The sequence below is a fragment of the Ceratosolen solmsi genome, unplaced genomic scaffold, assembly GCF_000503995.2.
Source record: "Ceratosolen solmsi marchali unplaced genomic scaffold, CerSol_1.0 scaffold13, whole genome shotgun sequence".
Lineage (NCBI taxonomy): Eukaryota > Metazoa > Arthropoda > Insecta > Hymenoptera > Agaonidae > Ceratosolen > Ceratosolen solmsi.
In genome coordinates, this window is record NW_011948418.1 from 7,597,480 (window position 1) to 7,624,979 (window position 27,500).

Below are 27,500 nucleotides of genomic sequence, written 5' to 3' on the forward strand. Positions count from 1 at the left end.
AGAGAGAGAGAGAGAGAGAGAGAGAGAGAGAATAAAATGGAATTTCCAAAAACATGGCAGGAGCAGACGGCGAGTGTGATCGGTGGATTCGCCGGGGTCAGTTGTAAAGCGGCGAGGCCCCGCGAGGCTGATCCATCGAGGGTTGAGAGGGAGAAGAGCCCTTAATGGTTGATGAAAAAGCAAATAGGGTCCGAGAGACTCCACGATGCCCGTGTGGAAGATTGCTTGGTTCTCGCCAGGTTATAAAGGTTAATGAGCGCGCAGGCGCAACCTATTATTTCAGTCCGCCGTGCCTCACTCCCCCATTTCCCTCTCCCTTTACACGGTACTTTTTCGACTTCTCTTCGCTCCTACTTCTTCTCTTCATCGGCGCACAGCTCACTCCAAATATACTCGCGGACTCGAGAGTCAAAGAATATCCGTGGTGGTGGGGCAACTCGCCGGCTCGTTCGCTTTTCTCGGGACTCGGATCCCAATGGAGGGGGATACCGAGCGAAAGAGAGAGAGAGAGAGAGAGAGAGAGAGAGAGAGAGAGAAATTGGCGGTAAAGGGGAACAGGGGACGGAAGGGGAAAGTGGCAGACCTTGAGCTGCCAGCACAGTGCTAGACATCTTCATCCTGCGCCTCGAGCCATACGCTTCCAGTGAAGAGCCTAGGCTCGTTCCTTCTCTCTTTCTCTTTCTCACCCCCTCCCAACCATCTCGCTCCATTCTCTCTCTCTCTCTCTCTCTCTCTCTCTCTCTCTCTCTCTCCAGCTTATTCTTGGTTAGGCTGTTCGGGGCCTGCGTGTATCCAATTTAATCCGATCATATTAGCTGTGGCGAGGCGTAGAGGCGAACCTTCGTATAATCTTCTCGTAAAAGTTCGACTCTCTTTCTCGAGCTTATCGACGTGCGAGCGGAAAGGAAAGTTATACGCGCGGCGGCTGTTGCACTTGTTTGGTGGAAGCAATATCGCGGTAACGGCAGCGTCGGCACATGCGAATGGGTCTAAAATCGACGTTTCTCAATGATTATGAGTAATAACACTTTCCCATAAGATACCGCAGATCCTGAATCCCTCCCGCTAGCAGCCCGTTCCCTCTGCCGGCTTACTTTATATACTTAGTATTAAAGAAGTGGGGAGTGGAGTGAGGGGGATCGATCTTTATGTCTTAATAGGGAAAACAGGTATCGCGAGGGTATTCGACTTTTTTATTCGGCCGCCTCTTGGACTGGCTTTTATAAAATCGATGCAATTAAGGTGCACTGCGGCTATCGCGGCCAGACTTTTATTTATGGTGGCCGTGGCCGACGCGGCGACGCGCGTTTATCGCCGCGTACTTGCGCGATCCCTCGTGAAAAAGTAGTCAAGGCGCGATCGGTGGGAGTTAATAAATAAGGGATAGCGGCAGGAGGACATACGCGCCCGTAAGAAATAAACAATTTGTGTTTTGTATGCGAAGGACTCTGTGACGTGCCAATTATGAGTCGAGAAGATTTCCTTGTGACGTTTTGCTTTTGCCCCGTATCGGGGTATTAATCGCTTTTTTCTGCCTGAGAATAATCACTTTTTGCCACTGGAACGCGCCTCGCGTCTTCGACCCGTTGACGATGTTGCAACATTGACGCATTGACGATATTGTCGTTTCTTGCGAGATCAATTGCCATTTCCAATAGTTCCTGCTTATCGCATTAATAAAATCGGGACTTAATTTACGGCTGGGACAGATTATTATTGTATATTGGCCGGTGATGGCGCAAGAAAGTTTATAAATTGGTTAGATAGGTATCGAGTCACGAGCCACGGGAAAATTTTGCAACAAAAAATATTAATGATTTGAAGGCAGTAAAGGAATAAATTAACATATCAATTTCGGTCGTCTATATTATATGAGTTTCCGCACATTATAAATATTAATGACGGCGACAATCCCGTACAAATTCCATTTGCCTTTTTAATTAATTAATAAATAGCACATGTGACACTGCAGCTTTTCATAAATATAAGCTCCGTGCTAAACTCGTTCGGTCGTTACGTTATTGTGCGCTCGCTTATAACATTTTTAGGCTTTAAAGTTGAATGTCAATTCTGAAAGATTTCATATTCGTTTTGTAAAAAGGACAGGAGTGATTGAGAATATTACGAATGACACTCGAGATTGCGAGGTTGATTAGTAAGTTATCGATCAGAGGAAATGCTACTCGGTGCGACGCTATTCTTAGTCAAGATTATAAAATTATTATTTTAATGAATTGCTCGAGCGGACTTGATTTTTCAAGCGAATCCAAATTGAAATCGACAATCGCTTAATAAAACCATCCTACCTGCGTAAACCGAGAGTAAATGGATAAAGCCATGATCACGTACGGAAGAGGGATGGCAAGAAACGGCGAAATAAAGCAAAGATTTACCAAAAAGTAAATATGAAACATCAATATCTTATAATGGCAGAGACAAGAAAAACAAGTTTCTATAGTAATTTCTCAATCGCCGCGTCGGGTACATTCTAGCAACTCAATACTTTCCTATTGGCAATCTTTTTAATAACGGACAAAAAAATTAATCTAATAATTCACGCGAGACTTTACAATATGTAATACACGGAGACTTTGACGATTCACGGGGAATGCTAATTAAATTAGCCGTTCGTCGATTAAATATTTACGAGCGCCGATTCGAATTATATTTCGATTATTGGTCCGGAATCATTTATTCGTCAATGCTCGAGTAGGCGGGGAGGGGGAAGGGGGAAGGGGGAATTTGGAGGGTGGAGGGAGGGGGGCGACCGGGGCACGCTCGGCTCATAGGGCTGCGGCGATTGGAAGGCGAACAAAAATAATAAAGGGCTTTTCAGAAGATTGTAATAATCGCGCGGGGCTTTCCTTTAACGCGCGACCGCTTCGCGCATCTGTCGTACCAATAAAGCGCACAAAAGCCGGGCTGTCGAGTTTTTCATGCCGAGGACCGAGGACGACATAAAAAAGAGAAAAATCTTTATCTTCGGGGCTTCTATCCCGACAGAGTTGTCTAGCTCGCGAAAAATTTCGATTTTACATTGTCGATCGAGAGAAATTACTCGAGCCCAAACTAACAAACAGGCCATTCGTTTCGGCGCGTTACCAGCGAAGAATGAGGCAGAGCAGCAGAAAGAAGGAGGATGAAAAAACTGTCACCGAGAAAATCGCGTCCCGCCTCGGGCGACTTGCGCCCAACAGAAGAATAAGACCCTCGCAGCCGGCGACTCGCCGATATAAATTGTAAATACGGATATACGTTGGGGCCGATCGTGATCGGCCAAAGCCCACGGCTTCGGGAATTTCCCTCGATTAACCACGCTTAACCCAGATGCATGCCAAAGGATCCGCTCCGGCTCCCCTCCATTCTCTTCTTTGACAAACGCAGCGAGCGTGCGCACAAAAATTGCCGATCACAGAGCGACGAGGAGGACGACACGCATGAAACGACGTCGGCGGTCGCAACCGCGGTCGTTCACACAGAAAAAGGAGACCGAGCCGCGGCGGCGGTGGTGGCGGTGGCGGCGGCGGCGGCGGCTTTAGTACTACTCGTTTGTCGTCTTTCTCTCAAAAACGTGAAAAGACCCCGAGGCTCTTCTTCCGTTGGTGTGATGCGGAGTGATGGCAGTGCTAGAAGGGGGGGGGGAAGGTACGAGGCCGAATAGAAGCCGAGTTTTCGGCTGATTAGGCGTGAAGAAGCGTCACGCTCGTTTACAAAAAGGGAGAGAGCGTGCGGAGGAGGAAGGGTGCGGGATGCGAAGAACAAGCGACCGAAAGGAGGATGGTTGTTTGCGACGGCATTGCCACAGAGAGGGATGGTGATGAGGGACGGGTAGGCAAGGGAGGAGGAGGAGGCAAGGGTCGGTCCCTGAAGCGTAAAAGCCGAGTGTCGCACGGTCAGCATTTGAGGGGACCTACGCGCGCCGCATTATTACGACCGATCGAAAGCCGCACACGTTTTCGCCTCGTCGGCATAACGTCTTAATGTCGGTACAGGAACTTAAGGAACTCGATGGAAGAGAGAGAGAGAGAGAGAGGAGAAAGAGAGAGACCGCCGCAACAATAGGAATCGATCTGTCGCATGGGCCGCGTGTACGAATACGTGTGCGAGAGGCCCTGCCACGTGGGGGCCCCACACCCCGGCGTTCGTAAAAAGTTCTGTTCCAAGTGGCTCGTGACGACAACGGCCTCGTTAAACCATGACGACGGCGACGATGATGACGATGACAACGACGACGACGACAACGAAGACTATGGAAGACGGCTGCAGCGATGGTGGGCGGAAGACAAGGGCGTAAGAAGCGAGACTTTTGCATTCCGCGAGGAGCTTGGCGGTGGATTCCGATGATCGGAAAAATAGGAAACATCTGGCAGGTGGTAGTGGCGATGCTGCTGTTACTGCTGCTGTTACTGCTGCTGCCACAGCCGCCACCACCGTTGCCGTCGCTATTTCTGATGGCTGAGGCCAATCTCCCTCTCTCTCTCTCTCTCCCTCTCTCTCTCTCTCTCTCTCACTCTCTCTCTCTCTCTCTGTCCCTTTTTCGCTCACTCGCTCGCTCTTTGAAGATTAATGCCGCGCGCGCATGCACCGTCCAGCCTTGCCTTGGCTTTTGCCGATGCAGGCTCTGCCCCCCCCCCAGCCCCCCGCTCCAATCATCTCCCTCACTCTCTCTCACTCTCTCTCACTCTCTCTCTCTCACTCACACACACACTCTCTCTCTCTCTCTCTCTCTTTATAACTCTGTCTTTCTCTAGTCTTTACTCTCCCTCGATCTCGCGCTCTTCTCTTTTTGCCGAGCAGCGCGAGAGATCGAATGTGCGATCGGCGTGTACGTGTAAGTGCGAGTAGGCCACCAGCAAAGCCGAGACCACCTCGAGACTCTGGTCGGGGTCTTGGCGTGCAAAAAGAGAGAGGGATAAGAAGCGTAGGGACGGCGGAGAACGAGAGAATGGGAGGAGGAGAGCAGCTTTTGCTCAGAGCCGAGAGGGGCCCACCCGAGCTACAAGAATGCGTGCAGTCGAGACGAGCCGTCGAACGATTTTTCGGGGGAACGCTCGTAGATATGGAGGGGTTGAGGGGCCAGTTTTGCGGCGCCGAATGCTTTTAGCTGATAAAAAATTATGTGCGGCACTGTAGAGGGATTGGGGTGGGGTGGGGTGCGGTAGGGTGGGGTGAGATGAGGTGGGAGGTAGGGACTCGGGACGGGGACCGCCGACGCAGCAGCGGGTGCTGATAACGAGTTAATCGTCGGTCGCGGCTTCTTCCTTTACACGCGCTCATACGGGCGGCGGAGGCAATTAGACGAGTGACGTAAAGGTTCGTTGGTGCGCGCGGGGCCGCAATTGGCGGACATTCCACGCGAAATTCAAGAGGCTTATGATTTCTTAATTACACACGCGAAATCGAGCGGCGCGCGTTAAAGCGTTGGCGAACGCGGGACTGGAGGACAGACTTTCATTTACGACGTCGCTGCTCGTATGTGGAGCACTCGTTAAGGGGTCAGTGCCGAGGGGCCCGATAGGGGCAGATCAGCTTATCACCCTCAGTGATCGGCCCCGCGTAAAGTTTTCGGAGGTGGGCCGCACGTGCGCACATCTTTCACTCTTTCTCTCTCTCTCTCTCTCTCTCTATGCCTTTCTATCTCTCTACCTCTCTCTCTACCTCTCTCTCTCTCTCTCTACCTCTCTCTCTCTCTACCTCTCTCTCTCTCTACCTTTCTCTCTCTCTACCCCCTCTCTCTCTCTCTCTCTCTCTCTCTACCCTCTCTCTCTCTCTCTCTCTCTCTCTCTCTCTCTCTCTCTCTCTCTCTCTCTCTCTCTCTCTCTCTCTCTCTCTCTCTCTCTCTCTCTCTCTCTCTCTCTCTCTCTCTCTCTCTCTCTCTCTCTCTCTCTCTCTCTCTCTCTCTCTCTCTCTCTCTCTCTCTCTCTCTCTCTCTCTCTCTCTCTCTCTCTCTCTCTCTCTCTCTCTCTCTCTCTCTCTCTCTTTCTCTCTCTCTCTCTCTCTACCTTTATCTCAAGTTTATTCGTACGGCGAAAAGTTCGGTGGCATGCCGCCGCACGGTCGGCTCCAATCTCGCCACGATGAAGCGATTATTTTCTCGGCGACGCTCGTTTGCCCCGACGCCGTCTTCTCTCTTCTTTTTTCTCCCGACCTTGTGCTATTCCACCGCAGTGGCGCGGCCTTTGCCTCTATTTATTTTTTCACTCGCCCGCTAGTTGCTCCCGGTTTATCTCCAGCGCAGCTGAAACACGTCTATTTTGAAGAGTGCTAGGCATCGGCTAGGCCTGAGAATCTTTAATTAGACATTCGCAAAAAAGATGGCCTAAAGGGATATTAATTGGGGCAGATGCTACTCGTTTCCAACGGATCGACCGGGATTGCTCGAACTACAATGTAAAATTCACGAGAAATTCAAGGTCTCCTTGCTAGCTCCTGGACTTTTTACTCGACAATGGCCAAGCAGCCCTACAACTTCATCACGGGTGCACGTGAAATGGGAGCGCTCGCTTTCACGAAAATGGTTAGTTTTTATCGAACGTTCCGAGCAATTTGAGCACCTTACCACGAAACTTGTCGACACGGGCTGCGCTCGAACGAGAAAACTCTACAATGTATAATTCTAATGCTCCCCATTATTTGTGTGAAGTATGATGGAAAAATGACAGAAAATAACACACAGTTAAAAGTAGATTTGAGGCAATGCGATGAAAATCTTTATGGTTTACGTGAGTTGACTTTCCTGCGTCCGAGACATTATTCCGGAGCGAGCACAAAAGGGAGAAATGCCAAAAATCGTGGGTTGGGTCTCGTTCTTTCGGGTCCCAGGTGTGCGCCACCTCGAGTAAGGAAAGCGATTTAAGTGGAAAGTTTAAAAGTGTATTCAAAATATGTCAATGGGATCGAGCTTTTAGAATGTGGCCACGAACAGATGTATGGACTCTTGATGTTGGTCGCCGATATCGCATTGAGTGGATTTACCAGACGATCTAACAAATTTGTCGTCTTCTTAAATAAAAGCGGAGCAGCGGTTTTTTAAAAAGACATTTTATCCCCGCATACTAGAGACTCCTTTTCATATTTTAAGCCTGGGGCACCGTGAACGAAACGGAACGTCGTCGTCGTCGTCGTCGTCGTCGTCGTCTCTCTCTCTCTCTCTCTCTCTCTCTCTCTCTCTCGTTATTAAAGACAAAAACGATTTTACATATTTATTTTATGTCGCGAACCTACCCTCTTAATTCTCTCTCTCTCTCTCTCTCTTTCTCTCTCGCTCGTTCGTTCGTTGTACATCACTATTTATCTCTCTCGAAATGAAAATAATGCTTATTTAGGCCATCCGCTATTCACAAATAACTCATGTTTATGTACGATATGCAGAAAATGACTTTATTTATCCCTGCCATTAATTTCATACCGTTATTACGCTCTCCTTCATTCACAATTATCCGAAACTGGTATGCACAGTTCATTAGTAAGTGAGAAGTATGCGGATCGATCACAATATTGAAATACTTCCGACCGTATTCCCGCGGCGAGATAAAAATAATCAGCTCATTCACAACAAATAAAAATTCAACAATAAAAAGGTAAAATCCCAACAAATTTTCCATCCTATTGTGTCCCCGATACAACAGCTTCTCTGAATAAGTATACAAGAAAATTTTTGTCGTTACAACAATGGCGCTCCTCCGCCAAAAGCATTTTCTTTGTGCATCGCTCAGCGCTTTCGTATTTTTATTTCAAATAGCCCCGCGGAGACATTCAATGGCCCAGTGGACACCGTTTCCCACTTTTTCCGCCCTGATCCTTCTAAGTGAGAGTCACGTTCTCTCGTCCCGACAATTACCGAACAAAACAACCACCGAAGCTTAATTAATAAAATAAAAACAAAATACCACAATAAACGAAAGAAGCAAAACTATAAGGCACAACTGCGCCAGATTGCGGTTGCCCTCACCTTGTAAAATTTTGCGAGCTGAAATGCAATCCCGTAAACTTCTTTTATATCTCCAACGGTATTATTTACGCGACTTCGAGCCAGTGCTCGTGATTTCTGGGAAGACTGAACGTCAAAGATGAATAAGAAGAAGAAAAAGATGAGGATGAAGATGAAGATGAAGATGAAGGAGACGAAGATGAAGATGAAGGAGACGAAAATGAAGAAGAAGAAGAAGAAGAAGATGATGATGATGATGATGATGATGATGATGATGATGATGATGATGATGAATAAGTAGTGGTAGTTGTAGTAGAAGAAGATGAGTCGATTGATTCCGTAATCAGTCAAAGGATATATCCCCCCAAGATACTACGAAATATTCACGAGCTACTGATATTATTGGATCATCGCCTACGCACGCATAAATAACTCATTGCACGGAGATCGAGATTGGAGTGGGGATGATGAAATACAATTGGACGGCGCAATGGTCAACAATTGCTAAATGTATTTTCTCGCGCGCCATTGCACTCAGCTAAGTTCGTGCCGAGTGACGGATCAATTACAGTTGCAGCACCGAATCTGGTATTCGTACGTCCATGTGCCGATGAAACCCAAGCGAAGAATAGTAAAGAAGCCAGTCTAGCCGGTACTTTAACATTCCCCGTCGCGCAAAAACCCCCAGAATGTTTATTATTCACGAGGCTAAAGAGAAGTAAGCAAAGGGAGTCCGCGGGACTGTTTTGAAAATGCATCGCTTTGAGGAGGAATCGAGAAGGAGAGCCCCGAGCCCCCACCTCTATCTCGGCGTCCCTCTCGTCCGGCTTTTCATCCCGTCGGCCATTCTTCTCCGTCGTCGTCGCATCTTTTCTGCGGCCGGCCACGTTTAAAGTTAGCGGCTCTTTCCCCGCTCTCGCCTTCTTTTTCTCGTGCTCCTCTTTCTCACCGCTTCATCGCCTCCCCTGGACTCTCACCGGCCGCGGCGCCTTTCATCCCGTCACCACCCGTTCACCTCCGGGGCCCAGTTTTCGGGGCCTCACCCGCAGCTCACGAGGTGGGTAGAAGGCGGGGCGGGCCGGCAGAGGGGATTACCAAGACTCCGGGGTCGAAGGGGAGGTACTGTCGACCAGCAGCGGCTGCTCTTCTACGGGATCATCCTTTTTTAACAAGCGGTCCTCAACGAGGCGGCGACCCGCGACGGAAAACGCCTTATTACCGCTGAATGAGCGAGCGAGCGGCTTTATTATTTTTCTCGCAGCTCGTCCCAACCGTTGCCACTCTCGCAGAGCATTACTCCACGAGTCGGCGCTCCCAGTCGCTCGTTAATTATCATATTGTGCGCCCCGAGGATTCAGTCGTGCCGAAAATCGGGTGGGGGAAGAGCGACTGGTGAGAAGCCGAATCGGTCTGGGGAAAACGAGTTTCACGCCGAGATAAGGGCACGCGGTTCGCCGGAGCCCCCTTCGTTTGTTTATTTAACGGCGGTGGTTCTTCGACGTGTTGAAGGGTGAGGGGGTGTGGATTGGATAGAGGGAGACGGGCTGACTGGTTGGCGCAAAGATCCGGTGAACGATTATCGAATTAGATTCTTTATTTTACAGGCGCGATAAGAGCGCGTCGCCTGGGTTACGACGGCGCTGATGCCCTTATCCTTTACGTTCTCCCTCACCCCCTTCCTCCCTCCCGCCGCCCCGCCCACCGTTAAAAGTGAGCCGTGAAAATTAACAAGCTTGTTACGGCGATAAATAATGCATTTTTATAGGAATTTCATATGGGCCTTTTTATGGGTGGCGACCGAGCTATAAAAATTCATATTTATTGCTGAAAGTTATAATTTCTTTTCTCTTCCCTCAATTGTCAACAATTTCAAAGAGCACGATCAAATTACAACGTGTAATTGCGTTAATAATACATGTGCGAGGAAGCGACCGATTTACTAAGATCTTCGCTGCAGTTTATATGCTAAATTTCAACGTCCAGAGTAAAGATAATTATCATATGTGCTTTTATTTAGTATAAATTATATGTTACATCCACTTCATTTGCGAATGTTAGAATAGGACGAATGCTTATGCTGTAAAATGTGTTGTGAAGTATTTTTCACGCATTTTTCCATTGTAACGCCGCAAATTTCGCACGCCGTTTCACCGAATCATCTTTAACTAGAAAAGGAAACGCCTCGTTCTTGAGTCTGCCTACCTTCCCTATGGAACTAACAATGTTTTTAACAGCGGCCTAATTACGCCAGACCATTCCTCAAAATTATTATTTTATATTGCCAGTGGGAAAAACAACGTAATGATACGGCTGAATGTCGGGAACCGATAGCCTCACGATCGCCGGCACCTTTATTAAATGAAGCCATCAGCGAACAGATGCCGAAGAAAAAGATGTTTTCTTAACGCTAGAGCGAGATTTTCTTTTTCACGGGAGGCAATTATTTTTCGAAAAGGAGGCCGTCCGTAAAGCCCATAAATTCCCTAAAGCGAAAAATCCGAGGCGCACACGTGAAAAATTGATTTACACACTGCCGCCGTAACCCGCAGCCGCCGCCTCCGCCTCCTTGGAATACACTCGTCGTTTTGTCTGCCTTTCGCCTCTCCCCTCCCCCCTCCTCCTCCCCCTCCCGCCTCACCCGGCGCCCGGCTCCGTCCAAAAAACGAAAAACCATTAAGCCATTCTCCCATTAATAATCGAATTTTTATTCCGGCGACGTTGTAGACGCGCGCGCGCACGCTTGCATGTTACGACGTGCGCTTTGCCGCGGTAGTCGCATTAACAAGTTTTTCGCGTCGGGGTCCGGGACCCCGCGTAAAGTTCACAAACCACCCAAGCCGGACATTCTCGGCCCTCCATCTGCCTTAATCTCGAAATGCGGAAAATACGCTCACGTAAGATTATCGAGAATTCCTCCATGGGCCGCGGGCAACGATGCAACCGCACAACGTAACGGCGCTGATATTAGGTCTGATAAATAAATAAATCGCTCGGACGCTAACATCTTCCTGCTTCTAATAGCTCGCGCGCTGCATCGAGTGCAAAAAGGCGAGTAAAAAGTAGAGAGAACCGATTGTTTTCCCTACGTCGCACAATACATTACCCCCTTCGCATTCGTATCTCGGCCATTCTTCGTGTGTATCTCGGTTGAGAATCGGCCGCGCGCCGAATATGGAGAAAAACGCGCGGCGCCCGCACAACCACGAAGAAAGGAAAACTCCTAGGCGTACTTTTCCATTGATCCGCCGCGAATTTTTCCATTTATTTATTCGAGACGTGGGAACCGCGTCGCGCGCATTAATCGTTAAAAGTTGGTGCGTACGTACCGGGGAGACGCTGGCGGCGTAATACGCGCGCAGTAAAACTATACGAGGCAAGATATAGCCGAGCGAGAGGCCACTAGGAAGTTGGACACGCTAATCGCTTACACGAGTACAGGCGCTGTTAGAAGCTAGGAGCGAGCGAACGAGTGATCGTTGAAAGTGTGCCCATAAGCGCGCCCGCGCTCGCAAGCAAAAGAAAGAGAGAGAGTGAGAGAGTGAGAGAGAGAGATAGTGAGAGAGAGAGAGAGAGAGAGAGAGAGAGAGAGAGAGAGAGAGAGAGAGAGAGTGAAGGGCCGGTGTGGTGGGTAAGCTCTCACGGCGCGACGAGATGCATCTGCGAGGCGAAAAGGAAGATCACGTCACCGGTGGAAACTTGATGCCGTGCGCAGCGTAATAACTTGGAAAGTGGTAAAAGCGTCACGGAATGACTTTTAATTTGAGGCGCTGAATCGAAGGTAAGCGAACGGCGAGTAGTGGGAGGGAGGGGGGGATGCGGAGCCGATGGCGTACGACGGAGGACGAGGGTGAGAGGCCGCGCTTTTATCTCGTGCCACCTCGTTGCCAGGCGGCCGCTTTTAATCGGGCCCACGTCGCGTGTTCTCCATTTATATTGTCGAACAATAAAGCGAGCGCACTTTTCCGGCGAGAATACGCCTCCCCGACTTACATCCACACCAGGATTAGAGGAATTAATCCTTGCGCTCCTAGCTTCAACCTTTAACGGCCCCGCGTTATTTAATTAGAATCGTGAGGGCTTGGATATAGGGTTTGAATGCCACAGAACAAACAGCGCAGGTGGAACGACTAAGTGCCGTCTAAGCAGACAGAGACAGAGAGAGAGAGAGAGAGAGAGAGAGAGAGAGAATGAGTCAAGCCGGTAACAAGGAGGAGGGTTATCGAACAGAGTTCTTCCGCGGAAATTGTTGTGAACGTTGGTGAAATTATCGGCGCCAATCAATTGCCCTATGAAATGTCCTATGCTTAAGCATCGTTCTGAATTTTCTGAAGTGTGATGCCGACGTGCCGTGCCGACGAGAGGATAAGCCCTGATTTTCTTTGGCGATAGTTTTCGAGTGTGGGCCGAGGATCGGGTTGGTTCGCCGGGTGACTGGGAGGGCCACTGGGAGAGGAATCAAGATTGGCTTCGCATTCATGAATGCCTAATGCCTCGGCACTTAACGAAGAATAGAATTACCGCGTAATAAAGATGTAGAAAAAGTCGGATTCCCAGTTATTTTTCATCGATGTATCAGTGGCGAAACCTTAAATCATAAATATCATCGTGGAAAACCAGCATTCTCTTTTTATTATTTTCGATTTTTTTTAGTTTAGTTTTGTTTTGTTTTTGTTATTTTTTGTTATTGTTGTTTTTTGTTTTTTGTTTTTTTTTTATCTAAGGTACAGAATTTCCTGATTCGGCCTTTAAAATGCTAGACGCCGCAGCTCCCGAAGCGTGAAAACGCACCCGGGAAGCGATACGAGGAATTTCTCGCCTTACGGCCTAGCGAGAAACCCATGGTGAAATGTGACACGGTTCACATGTGTCAGGAGAGTAGGGGCAAAGGGAAAAAATACAATAACGGCTTGACTTCCTTGTGCCACATGCCGGGTTTACAGTAGTACTAATAACGAATTTAAAAAGTGCCCCCTCCCAAAACTCGGTGCGGGCCGTGAAAGGTCGCACGGGAAAGTGGCGCCGTGTGGGCGAGCGAGAAAAATCACCGGGTGAAAAAGAGCCGTATTTACGTGTAACAAAACGCGCTGTCGTTCCGAAAAAGCTTCTCAAATTTTTCAGCGTTGCCGTAGCGGCATGCTTTCCTAGTATTCCGGGAGAGTGGGGGCATGAGGTGTCGGTTAGGGCGAGAGGGGGAGAGGGGGTGGGGGGTGGTAGGGAGAGAAGAGAAAAAAACGCAGCCCGAGGAGAGGAAATTTAGGATAACGTATCTTGGTTGGGCCAGAAGCTGAGAGAGACAGTTTTTACCGGCGGCTAATAATTGTCCGTTGCGCTTTTGCATCGTCATCGCGGTGGTGCGAGCGTCCAGCCCCTTCACGACTCAATTTCATAGCCGGTAAAGTTACGTGTAATAATTCCGTATCGGTCAATTAACGCCCCGCGCCACGTGTAGCGCCTGAGCTTTGATCGGACCGCGAAGCGCGACAATCCCGGGGGCCACCACCTCATAATTACACGCGTACGCGAGTTGAGAAGGCGAGAGGGCTAAAGAAGTGGTCGTCCTTCTCTCTCTCTCTCTCTCTCTCTCTCTCTCTCTCGCGCGCGCGCGCGCGCGTTCTCCCTCTCTCGTTCTTTTATGAAAGAACGACTGGAGCCACGTGAATCGCCGGATTCCGATCGGCGTAACGATGTATCGTCCGTGGCGTTCGCTAGCCGATAAAACGGCGATTTCTAAATCATACTCACGGGTTCGTGGACAAGAGAGACAATGTGATGGGAGGAGGTATAGAAGAGATATCGGCGGCGACGGCGGTGGCGGCGGCAGCGTCCGCCACGGCTGTCCGTATTAATTGGCCTCGAAATCGGGATGCGGCGATAAGGTCGCCATTGTGGCGAACTCGGCAGTGAAACTAACGATGACGACTCGGGCCTTATCTTATCGCTTTCCCGCTTCGTCGGGAGAAAACCTAGCGCATATTCCCCGAGGAACGGCGCGTTATGATCATACGGCGGCGGGTGGGGAGGGGGGCATGCAGAGGGGCCTGGAGGTAAGAGCGAACGTCAACCCCCCCCCCCCCCCCCCCCCCTTAGCCGAGTTCAGTTATATGCATACATTATGCATGAGAGACGTCGAGGCGACAGATGCCTGGCACTTTTCCCCGAGATCTAATTAAAGGGCGACGGTGGTGGTGCCCCTCTCCCACGCGCCCATTCCTTCCAGTCCCCTTTGCCATTCTCTCCTATGTTATCCTTGGCCTCTTTCTCCCCCCGCCCCTCGCGCCATCCCGCCAGCAACTCCCACACACCCGGACGCACACTTACTACTCACTCATTCGTTCTATCAATCTAAGCATCTTGCTATCCATCCATCTATCCATCTATCTATCTCACTATCTAACTGCCTAATTGCCTCACTCTCACTCTCTTGCTCGCCTTTTACCCTGGCGGGTGAACGCGGCCAATAAATAGCCTGGACCGCAGAGTCTGAGCCTCGGGGCGTCGAGAAAATTGCCCCGTGCGTGCGTGCGTGCGTGAGTGCGCTAGTACGTGAGCCGCGCACGCCCGAGGTACGCCTCGTGTAAAAATGTCGAACGGACGAAATTTCAGGGTCAGTGCTCGACCGCAGCCTCCAGTCGTCGTCCAATGCAAATTTCATAATTGCCGACTACAGAGACGCCTGGTAATTATCGAGTCCGCGACGGCATTTTTCATACTCTCTCGCGCTCGAGCGTATGAATTTGGCGGAGGAGAGGGAGACGAGAGCGGCGTGAAAAAAACGAGAGCTCCACCTTATACAACGATATTGCGGGGTGAATTTACGAGAACGGATGCGCCGGCGTCAGGTAGGGCGAGACGCGAGATTTATACGCGCCACGAGAGGAAGCATGCAGGAGAGATCGGGCTAACTTGATATAAAGGACGTCGCGCGCCGTAGCCGCCGGAGGTGAAAGTTACGCGTTCCCGTGGAAGTCGTTGCTAGGGCGACCGAGAGTCTCGCGGGGGTGTGGGAACACGACGAGCGATTTATATGTCGCCCACGGGGCTCTGTCGCTATCCACCTTCCCGTGGATCCGTGCACGTTTTGAGCGGCCTAGTCGATGGACGTTGCGCGCGGTTCGTGGCCATAATAATTCGTGTCCACGGACAGGGACGTGGAAAATTGAATTAGCAGGTTAGATGTGGGCGAGCGTCAAGTCGAAGCATCGCCAGTTGGAGCTACCGCGGATAATAAGAGCCAGCGACGCGGATATTGGCCTAACGAGGTCCAGATTAATTATGTGCAATTACCGAGGTTCCTTTAACGAGTGCTCGCGCGACGGCCTCTTTTATACAGAGCGATAATGACTGGTCATTAATTTCCATCGGTCCATGCGCGCTCGCGCAATTAAATGTATGTTACCTCGGCGCGGATTGATGGGCCGGTTTTTTGCGCCACCGCGATCGCCTCCGCCGGGCCCCGCTGCTCTATCGTTTGCATCCCGATGTAATTACGAGGGTCTTTAACGGGCGCGAATATCTGAGGTTGTCGTGTAGAGTCGCTGGACACTTCCGGCCATACGGGCCCAAGGTCAGCGACGCCGATGGACTTTTCGTGTCAGGCTTATGGCACTACTCGACCGCGCGTCTATTAAGCCATTAGTTAAGAGCCTCGCGGCACTCTTTACCTCTCTCTCTCTCTCTCTCTCTCTCTCTCTCTCTCGTACTTTCTTCTCTGTTTCAGGACATCTGTCGAAACGTGCCGGGGACTCGCGACGTTCGTTAACGAGACTCTACGGGAGTTGTTGAAAGTTTCGCGTGACTTTCGACAGCTTAGCGTGGAAATCTTCCCCCAAGCTTAAGCGAGTTTCTCCGGACATTTCAGTACGGAGCCAAAGGATAACGTAACGACTTTTGGCATCTTTCAACTCCCTTCATCCCTACGACCGACTGTCGGCCTATTTCTGGCTTTCTGTCTGTCTGTCTGTCTGTCTGCCTCTCTCTCTCTCTCTCTCTCTCCCACACACACGAACAAACTCTACTCCCCCCCTCTCATTCTATCCATCTATCTATCTTTGTCTCTATAACGTACTTTTATGCGTAACGGCAAAAGTCATACGGCGATCAATCTTGCAGCTGATACGCTTGCCTGCCGTTATCGTAATTGTATTAATAACGATACACCACAGTGTAATAATTCATGACATACTGATTATAAATGAGTGTCGTGCACCGAACGAATAAATCCTTGTAATTGATTCGGTAGCTCGGCCGAAAACTTTGTTAAAGCACGCATCTAAAATGGACCGCAGCGGAATTCCGAGAGAGACGCGCTATTTACTTGGGCGTTTGAAATTATATCAATTATAATCGGGCTGATGGTGGGTGGAGTGAGAAAATTAGAGGAGCTCTTGGACACCAAATTGACGATGATTTTGTATTTCTCAAGATGCTCGTAATGGGAAATGGCGAGCGGGGTGGAGATAGAGGGGGGGGGGAGAATTGTGCAGTTGTCCCGATACACAAGCGAAACGTTAATTGAGGATAAGGATAACAAAGTATATTGTTGCCGCAGGCGTGTAGCAATTTCTTGCGTGTGTGCACGCGGTTCTATAGAGACATGTACCACGGAGAAAGAGGATGAGAGAAAAAAAGGAGTGAGCGAAGGAGGGTGGGAGGGAGGGAGGTACGTTGGAACGGCAAGTTGAGTCAGCAAAAAATGGTGACGATCCCTACATTTGATTTGTGTCGGCCATTGCTCGACCTCACGATTCGTACTTCTCAACTCTCTCTCTCTCTCTCTCTCTCTCTCTCTCTCTCTCTCTCTCTCTCTCTCTCTCTCAATTTATCCATCTATCCTCTTTTCTGTCCTCTCGCTCTCACATTAATCGACAAGCAAAGTTGTGAAAGGGTTTTGTCTTGGGCTATCGACATACATGTACATGCACTAACTCTCACCACGAATTGTGAGTGCACTCGTGAAAATTTCATCTTAGATAGAGCAAACTTCACTTATGCCACAAGTATGATTGGACGTTTTAGACGTGAGACAAAAAAGTTAATGATTCAAATGTTTCAATTTCTGTTCTTTTTATTCTTCTTTTATTTATGCCCTTTCGTTTAACGTTTCGTTAGGCCGGAAATTGATCAATTTTGATTGTAATGTTCGTTAATGTATCAATAGTAATTTACGTTTGATATTCGATCTCGAAATATGAGCCTCGTACAATTCAGCCTTTTAATTATTTGCGTTATTAATGCGTTTAAGAATATTCGCAGAGCTTCACGGGCTTGAATTATTGATTATAAGCGGCTTTAAATAAACGCAAACATTTTATTTAGCCATATTTCGTGATCGCGCGCTCCTTTCCTACCATAATTAGCCCGTATGGGATAATACCGGCAATATGATGTACGAGGAATCGTGCGGTTCCGAAAAATGAAATTCCAATGCCACTTTAATTTAAATTTAAATTAAAATCGTTGCTGCACCAACAAATATCGCCGCGATCGAACGATCGCCCGCGATGCGCTGCAAAAATGGATGCGCGCACGTACGCCCGTGGACCGGTGCACAACAAACGAACAAAAGACTACAGAAGCAATAAGGCAACAGCAGCTCGTGAAAAGCGCAATCTCATTTTGTCGCGTGCTCATTCGATTTATTGCAAAAATTGCGCGCATCGCGATTACCAAGTGCCCCGGCCACCTCGAGCTACGAGACACGCGATTTTTATCGCTTAACCTACTCGCGACTTCACCGTCCCGTGCTATCGTCAAGGAGCCAAAGGCTATCCACCTCCCCCGCCCCTCACCCTACCGACCAATAATCCGGTCGCGGGACCATCGCGAGCATCGAACGACTAAAAAAGACCGAGGTGACTGCAGCGGTGGCCCGTCGGCCGGCTTGAGTAAACATTATAAAATGAAGGAATAGAAAACTTTTAGTGGGCAACTTTTTGTTATTCGGATCGTAAAGCATTTATTGCGCTGCCTTAACGACGCTCATTCAAAGCATCGATCGCCGGAGCGCGAAAAAAGCATCGGACGAGGGGCCATTAAATAGCCGAGCGCGGCCTCCACTTTACGCGAAGTAAGCCAACAACAAAACGCGGAGCCGCCGCCGCGGCACTTACACCCGCGCTTACACGTGCCGGCTGTTTGATTTGAATGGACGTCTGAGTCCATCGGCTCGCGCGCTCCCCTCGTCGTTAATCCACCAATTCGAACTACAAAATCGGAAAGAACGAGAGAGGCAGCGTCGGCCATACCGGGCCCATAATCCTGAAGAAGACACTATATTGCGTAGCATTCGCCTGGCTTGCAAATCAACGACCACCCAAACCCATATTCTCGCGCTCTGCTCCTCCCCAACCCTTGCCACCCCCGTTCTACCCAACCACCTATCCGCCCCAACTCACCCACCACCATCTTTACCTACCTATCTCCGACCCTCTTGAATGCGAGTTAAACGAAGATTTATACATCGCGGGCTTTAAATATAAACAACAATATGCAATCTTGGTGCATTGTCCGCTCAATGCGAACTAATAAGCCCCGGCTCTCGCGAGAACCCTTCCCCTAGCTCTCTCTATCTCTCTCTCTCCCTCTTTCTTCAACTCGTTCTGTGCTCGCTCGCTCGCTCGCTCGCTCGCTCTTTTCGTCACGCTGAGATTTTACACGCGCGATAACGCGGACCGGACTTTCCTATTGTTTACCGTGTAGTTAAGTGGCCCCTCTTGCCGCCTCGCCAAACCACACCGCCACACTACGCCACACTACACCATACCACCCCTCTCTCCGCCCCACCGCCGCGTCACCGACACCTCGAAAGCAGCTCTCTCACGTGCGCTAATCGCTCTACAACTCAATCTCTTCCGCCGTTAGTCGCGAGTTTCTAGCCGTAAAAAGTCCGACTGCGAAATGTCACCAATGCGCGATCACGCTGGGGATGGAGTTGCGCGGGTCGTTAATGAGTTCGCGTCTCGCCTCGCCTCGCTTCGCCTCGCCTCGAGCTCTTGAACTTGGTGCGTGCTTAGGGGGCGGATGGTTGCGCGCCGTTTCCTCGGCGATAAATCAGGTCCGGGTAAGGGCCGTTACCCGGCTCCCTAACCCCTTCCGCCACCGACATCGCCCCACGCTTCTGCGCCTCTCTGCCTTCGTTTTATCATTACGTCGAGGGCTCTCGGGATGTGCCGAGTCAAGCTCCTCGTCGCAAGGTGCAGAACCGGTGTAATCGCCGCGCCAATAAATAGATAAGGGCCCGGGGCGTTCGGGATATCGGGGCTTCGGGATCAGCGCGTGCCCCGGGTCCTGAATCCGGGTAATTTTAGGAGTAGCGCCTACGAAACGCGTTCCTCGTCGTCACGATGGTTTATCGAGGAAGAGGCGGACACCTGAAAGTGGCAATTGAGAAGATCCCTGGACGGATATCGGATTGCCGTCGCGAACTTTAATCAGAACCCTGGTGATCGTGGTCGATTGGAGCGGCCGCGGGGGTTGATAAGGGAAACGGGATCCATCGACACGTACGTAGTAACATCATAAGCAAATACTCACACTCAAGTCTTCCATACTGCAATTGCCGAGGAACATGAATGCCGTCGCGCGTCTTTATCCTCCAGGGAGAAAATAAGGACACCGCGCGCCCGCACTCTTCTGTCGTCCACGCTGATCTTGGTTATTCCTTTCCTCTTCACTCCTCTCCGAACTCCGCACCTGTCCGCTGCACTCTTCGCCAATTCACCCTCACCCTCTCTATCTCACTCTCTCTCTCTCTCTCTCTCTCTCTCTATATATATATATATATATATATATATATATATATGTCTATCTCTATCTCTATCTCTATCTCCCTACCGCTCTTTCAATCTCACCGGCTCGAATTCGTCATCCTCGACTTCGCGAACCAGGTAGTTCACCAACGTGTCCACGCGCGCACGTTAAAAGAAAAAAACAAAACGAAAACAAAAGAGGCTACGGCGCTTGTCAGCCGCTGGCTCACATAACCTCCCCCGACTTTCCAAGGCACTCACTGTCGGATACCATAAACAACTACGGCTGCTGGTGGCAGCGTGGGCCCGTATGTATTGACATACTTTGCCTTAGTGAGGGGCACCCGGGAAGCTCGCAACAGTTCTCGAGAGTAATCTCGCGCGTCGCGATCAAGATCGCTCCTCCTGACGGTTATTATCGAGTGAGCTGGTAGCGTCGGTTAGTGGTAATGGTGCTGATGATGGTGCTGCGCCAGAGGTGATGGTGGGACGATGGTGTCGCTGACGGTGGTGGTGGCCTTAGCGGTGGTGGTGGCGGTGGCGTTGGCGATGGCGATAGCGATGACGATGGCGATGACGGTAGTGGTAGCGACGACGACGAGCCGGGGACCACACACAGGCATTCAAGTCTCCGAGAAAGCTACTCGCTATCTGTTCGCTTGCTCTCTTACTCCCCCCTCTCTCACCCTCCCTATTTATATATATAATATATATATATATATATTTTTTTTTTCTCCCCCTTCGATTTTGCTCAATCTCTGGCCCCTTTTTAAAACTGTCTCTGTTACTCCCTGGACTCGTTGGCTTTGGAGCTCCTCCACCGCAGCTACCTGCAGGAGCGCACTTGAGCCGTTGTGGAATCGGCGAGGCTGCTTCGTGGAGGGTAGCTCCGAGAAGCGGAAATACTACGTCCGAGCCGCTCGGCGCTAGCCAGTCGACTGACGGCAACGGCGTCGTCGTCGCGGCGGCAGCAACACGCGCGCGCTGCCACCGCCACCGCCACCGCCGTTGCCGCCGCTGCCGCCGCCGCCGTGACCGTGGTTGAGAAGGGAGTAGCGGGGGGCCATTCGTCGATGGGTGGGTCGACGGGAGTGCGGGAGAGGTCGGGGGCATCGGGTTCCTCACGGGTTCTCTGCTCTTTGCGCTGCCGAGCTCGAGATCGCGTCCCTCACCGCTTGTTGGCTAGGGCCCTTGGGCCCGTATCTGCGTGTACGCGCGCTCGCGCGCCTGTATTTACGAGCCGGCTTATCGCACGAGGCTCTGCTGGATATTGATTTCGGCTGATGGCCAGATCGGAAACGCGCCGCTGTTGCAATCTCGTAATGCATATACACGGCGGTCGGATGTGCGGAGCGCGTTGAGGGGGGGGGGGAGAGTTGAAGGCGGCGCGCGAAGGCGAAGCGTTGGATAAATCGAGGGAGAATAAGCAGGAGGCGAGGAGGCGATTATTATGTACAAACAAGATATAAATTTGTGCAGTTGGGCGGGATGGATAAGGGGGAAGGAAGAGAGATAGAGAGAGAGAGAGAGAGAGAGAGAGAGAGAGAGAGAGAGAAAGAGAGAAAGAGAGAGAGAGATAGTGAGGGAGAGGTGCTTCTTTAATTATCAGGTGGAGTTGATTGATTTTTCCTCGAAGTGATTTTTTTGTGCGCGCGTCGGAGGAGGGAGTGGATGAGTTATCCTTTCTCGGGGGCCGGGGCGGGTAAGGATGGGCCGCGGGAGTATTTCGTTTTTATGGGCAGCGGAGTGGCGCGATGGAGAGGGGGGTAGTGGTCCCGATGATTAGAATATCCTTTAAGAAATTGCCTTGTAGCTATGAATATTTAAAGCTGGAGCTTTTGAATTTTTAAAAGCGGACGGCAATTTGAATTGCGGACCAGTCGACCGTATTCTCGTAAAATCCAAACTAATATTCGCGTTTTGGTCCCTCGGCGAACTTTCCACGAAAAATTATCGCCAAATTCGCAATCACTTTTTTTCTGCTCTTTGCTCTTTCACGGCCTCCGCATTTATGACTTGAAAGCATCACTGAAAATTGCAATTTTTTATCTCTCACCACCCTGGTTGTCCACCTCCATCACCTGTTTTGAGTCAAGATGCTTTTCACTCTCTCTCTCTCTCTCTCTCTCTCTCTCTCTCTCATTCTTTTTCCTGCTGCCCCCACCCCTCTCCGTCACTTTTTTCTCTTGTTTTTTTTAGTCTGGCGGAAATAAAAGTTGAGAGTTTCATAAGCTCGTAAATAGCGTAGACCAGGATGATCAAGTTAAAAGTTTTTTCATTACAAGTTACGCGTCCGAGGTGTGGGAAAATTCGAATTTTTCAGTTTAAAAAAGTTTACGATTCCATATCACGGGACGAGAAGGCCAAACAGTGTCGGAACGTAGCAAAATTCTTGGGTGACGAAGGTATTACGTGAGTGGTGGCTCGCGCGGGGCTTCGTTCTTAAGTTGATACGCGCAGCTTTGTCTCGATAAAGACAAAAAAAATGTTTATTTTTCGAAGGGAAGAATAATCCTTATAGGGCCTCCTTGGCCTTTAGGATGAGCGAGTGTAAGGCGACATTTACCGTAACTTGATAAATTATAGAGATTGGAGTTATCGTACTTGGGATAAAAAATTAATTTAATAAACCGAAAGTGGATGTTGAAAGACGAACGGTTTACGATATCAGATAACACGAACGGCTTCATACGATTGTCCGCAAAAATTATCGATTACGTCCGCGAGCATTATCGAGCATAACATAATTTTTTGCCGATGCTAAGGAAGCGACGATATTTTAAGGGCCTAACTGACAATGAATAAATATAAATATGTAATGCTTTATGAATTACAAATATCCCAAGTATATTAATCTCGAGTCTTTGCACCGAAGCCCGAGAAATTAAACGGAATTATCATATAAATAAAACGTGAAAGAATAAATATTTAAAATTGGCTCATTTTTTAACTTTGGCCTTTTAGTCCTCAATCATCGTAATAAGCTCCGTGCCAACAAATTTCCATTTAACTTGCAACGAATTGGAACCCTGAAAGGAGCTGCTACACGAGAGCGCCATTTACATGAAAACGCTCGCCTCCGTAATGAAATGCTCTCCGGGGTATATCGGCAGAGTGCTTGGTTGGCCCCTGCATATCGCCGTTATTTCCATGCTGCTGAGGATGTATAGTGCCGGGACTTAAAACGTAGAGCTTGGTCGTTAAGCGGGGCCACTCTATCGCGAGCGAATCGCATGGGCACGCGACACTTAAGCCTCGCGAGACGCTCGCCGAGGACGGGAGGATGCACGGGTGGAGGCCCTCCGCGTCCCGCATAAGTCCGCTGAAAAATCACGGCGATACGCGCACGAGATAATACGGTCGACCGCATAAAACCAGCAATAGCGGGTCCGTGGGGCCGTGTATCGACGCCGGCCATATAAACTATTCGCGTCAATGGCATTTCCCAGGATTTACGGGGCGCCGCGAGAGAATCATCGTATCGGCGTCTACTCTCGCTCGCCTTTTTCGTCCAGCGCTTGTCATTTTTTCACTGGTCCGGTCGATGGACGTGGCCCACCGCCACCAGCTCGTTCCATCCCACTAAAATCGGGTTCGTGCACGTACGTACGCACGCACTCGCGCACGCATGCACTGAAGGACGAAGCAGCCAAAGCCTCTTAAGGCCACGATTTCATTAATCCGGCATAATTTCGCTGGTTGCTAATCTTTTTGATCTCACTCGGAGAGCGCATTGAGACGGAGCGAGGAGAAGTTTTTCACGGCCAGCAAAGAAAAGAGGTCGGGCTTACGCCCTCGTCTACGCGCCTCTAACTACTGGCAAATTAATGACCACTCGAGAGTGCAGCGGTGCCAGGCGCCTCCTCGACCTCGCCACTTACACGGAATTCAAATTCTTCGCGCGGAGAGAAGTCGGTGTCGTCGCCGAGAGCCGGCGCGTCTCTTCACCGCGACACCGTCGCCGACGCCGACGAAGCGATAATTATTCCTCGCGCGAGTGAGAAAAAGCTGCGCGGCTTTAACGCACGCCGGAATTAAAATTTAAAGCACCGCTTCGAGCCTCGCGTCCTCCGAAGCTGCGTGTCACTCGACAACTCCGTGCCAACGTCCTCCGTTCCGAGGATTCCAGGCTCATACGTTCACAACGCTCATAACGCTCATAACGCTCATAACGCTCATAACGCTCATAACGCTCCACCGATTTTCCATCGCTTTGACCAACGTATTCGCTTAAGCTAACCGTCGTTACTCCGGCTCGCCAAATAGGGACCACCACCGCCCATCTCGTTTCAGCGAATCTATTATCGCGGAAGCCGAGCTGGACAACTTGTGGAGTTAATCTTGATGGACCGGGTAGATGATATTGCTCGAGGGCCATGGTAAGTCGGGGCGAGCGACGGCTGCTGCTGCCGTATGGGAGACTTTTCAACGTTTGACTACCGACGAACATTAGGCCCTGACAGTTCGGCTACGTAATTAAGCGCATCACGGGTCAGGGCGCGTCATAAGGTGGGACAGTTCCTGGCTGGCGGAAGAGCCAAGGCGCCCCGTAAAAACGAGCGTCGGGTTACCGTTTTCCGGCAGTCATTAGTCCGGTGGATGCGCGCGACGTCGATACACGAGCGCGATAATTGACCGCTTCCCCTCTTCTCCCGTAAAATTCGAGCAATTACGCGCGCGTCTCCATGCGAACAATGGACGATAGCCGATCGAAATCCGAGGCGGCAAGGCCGTGTCGATCGGGTAACACAATAGGGAGGTCCTTCCGCCTACCTTATCCCCATTGCTCACATGAATAATCAAAGCCCCCACCGTTGCCGTTGCTATCGTCATATCAACCCACTTCTTCATTCCGCATCTCTCTCTCCCGCCTTGGAAATTAAGAACGCGTTGGTGAAATATTGGATTGAGGAAGGACGGGTATTGTTGTGACCGTGGGTTGTCCGCGAAATAACCGTGGTGTCGTCTTGGGTCTCGTGTAAAGCGAGACGAATTCCTTGGGGTTCCTCTTCGAAGTATTTTAAATGCGACATGGCGCGCGCGCGCGATGCCTCTCGCTTCGTCTGCGTAAATCTTTATCGAGCCGAGAAACCTCCACGACTCGGTGACTCTCTATATATACCACTTACATGTGGTCGGGAAAAGTAGGCGGATAATGGAAAAGCGAGAGCGATAATTGCCTCGTTTACTGGTAGAGCGGGGCGGTGCAAAGGGGGAGGTGGAGGAAACCGAGATAAATCACCGACTTGGCGGTCCGTGTTTTTTAGTGAGGCCGGCCACCGTCGAGGATGGCGATACCTCGACGACGCGCTCTCCTTTTTTGTCATCTGTGCACTGTGCTGGAGCGCGCGAGAAATCCACGGGGCGGGGTTGGAGGGAGAGGGAAATCGAAGGAAGGGAGCACGGGCCCACCCTGCTTGGATATTTCCATAAAGGTGGCAGAGAGGGAGGTCGTCGTGAGCCGCCGCCGCCGCCACCGCTGCAGTCGCTGCACCTTGTGCGGATTCTACACGTGTAAATCCCTGACGTGTTTTTCAGACGCCCCTTTGCTCTCTCTCACACGTGCAAGAGAGAAAAATGCGTCTCCGGCCCTCAGCGTCTCTCTTTATCTCTCTTTCTCCGTATCCCTGCGACGTCGGTCTCTCTCACTCTCGCTCTCTCACTCTTTCACTCTCTCACTCTCTCTCACTTTCTCGCTCTCTCACTCGCTCTCTCACTCTCTCACTCTCTTTCTTTTTCTCGTGCGCACGTTCGGCAACGGCAACGAGCCATAGACAAGCATCATCGCGTGACTTTCGTGCTATCCTCCAACACACGCGCTCAACCCTTTCCCTCACACTCCCCTCCTCAACATCGTCGTCATCATCCTCTTCGTGCCTCTCGCGTCTCGCCAGATTCTTCCTCTTCGTCTCGTACTTCGCTTCGAGGGTCCCACATACCTTTTTCTCTTTCTGAATCTTGCTCGCGCACGCGCAGACACACACACACACACACACACGCACACACACACACACGCGCGCACGCACGCACGCACACACACACACACACACAAAAGCATACACGCACGTACACATCCGCATTTGAAATATACCCGTGTAATTATGAACGTACTGACGTTTCACAGTACTTTCGATATCAGGAAGCTTTTTGCGAATAACGCGTAGGCGTCGATCCTGACAATGCTTCTCGTATCAGACGCGTTAAGCGAATTTTCGATCTTGCCATTATTCACATTTCTTTTGCTTCTTCTTGTCTCATCTGGAAATGCCGCACTCAATACTTCTATTTGTTTTTTACTTTTCATGCGCCGCTTATTATCGATTGGTTTTCAAACTACTTACAGGGGGATATAAAGCATTAATTATTTGAGAATTATTTTGTGGAAATGGCCTTTTTATTAGATAAGACCGAATGATTTCATATATATATATATATATATATATATATATATAAGCTTAAAAAGGAGAAATAATTACATGCTATCCCGCTTTAAAAATCCAGTCATCGCAAGCGTACGTACGTTATGCTGTTCGCATACGTATTCCACTTTCTTATCTGATTCAAAGCTTTACTGTACATTTAATTGTTCTGCACTTTTGTAACCTCCTCGCATTATTTATTAAATTTCCAAAGCTTCATGCCGTATATTTTAGAGTTTAATTTATAAATGACGCCGTAATACACTTGTTTAATGTTTTCCCTTTCCCTTCATTTTTCTGTATTTATTTCTTTTTTTTTCCTTTTTTTCCTTTTTTTTCATTTTTTGCCTCATTTCGAGACGACATCCCAAACAATCTTATTAAAACAGACTTTTATTTAACGTACCTGACTCTTTGCTTTCATTTTTTCAAACACCGGTACTATCCATGCATTACATTAATCAACAACTATTAAAAGTTAAATAATCAATGGGCAAGATTACTCGTTAATACCGTTCCTTTATGCCACGTCCAAATGGACTTTCAAAGTTTGGGAAACTCAATTTTACTTTAAATATGTCGCATTTATCAACGGTATTTATTGCTGTCTTCGTTAAGCAATATACTATTAGTTGCGCCCCAAACTAATTGAAAATGTTTTAGTGCCGATGATAACAATATTTCGATAATTTTCCAAACGACATTTTAACAAACACCGCATCCAAATATTTAAAATGCATACTTGTTTCTCAATACGAGCCGATACCTTCCGTCACTGGCATTTTTACTAATGGTGTTAGTTAATCATTTCCACGGCATTGCTGACAATCAACGACATTACAAAATCTCGAAAACTGCAAGACTTCGGAATAAATGACGATTGCAAGACAAACGTTGAAAGCTTTATAGATCAGCCATCCTCGGGCTCCTTCACTGACACACTGTAATTTATAAGTTTATTGATAATGTATAAACATGTTAGGGGATTTATGGTCAACTATAAGGAGTCGATCTCTAAAATACAGTGACAATAAAAGCGTGATGTAAAATAAATAGAGAAAGTGTTGAAAATTTTTTTTCACTCGCTCCTACTGCTTCTAGGCTCTCTATATTTTATGGCTTTATTGATACGCCCATTATACAATACCAAACTGCCCAGTGAGTCGAAACTACAAAATTAAAGTATCATCGTCATAAAGGCTGGAAGGGGAAGGATTCGTCGGTTAATCCTTGCAGATAATCACGACCGTGTGGGCTCAATCAATCCTTAAACCAAATTTCGAATTTATTATCCAGCATAAATAAATTACAGCTCATGATAATTTACAGGGCGCGCCGTTGTCGCGTCATAAAAATTTCCCCCGACTCCCGAGGCTTGTAAATCCTAATGAGCCTATTCCGCAT

General features: G+C 49.3%; 2 protein-coding genes across 2 annotated transcripts in view; one reads left to right on the forward strand and one right to left on the reverse strand.

The window, feature by feature from the left end:
* Positions 1 to 19,659, reverse strand: part of LOC105360417 (uncharacterized) — a 45,517-nt gene extending 25,858 nt beyond the window's left edge. Inside the window, exon 1 of the mRNA XM_011497312.1 lies at positions 19,463 to 19,659. Coding sequence (XP_011495614.1) covers positions 19,463 to 19,498 — 36 coding nt within the window. The 5' untranslated portion in view covers positions 19,499 to 19,659. The remainder of the gene's footprint in view (positions 1 to 19,462) is intronic.
* A 74-nt stretch (positions 19,660 to 19,733) lies between these two features.
* LOC105360418 (uncharacterized) overlaps positions 19,734 to 27,500 on the forward strand; it is a 12,558-nt gene continuing 4,791 nt past the window's right edge. Inside the window, exon 1 of the mRNA XM_011497313.1 lies at positions 19,734 to 20,116. The gene's annotated coding sequence lies outside the window, so the exon portion shown is untranslated. The remainder of the gene's footprint in view (positions 20,117 to 27,500) is intronic.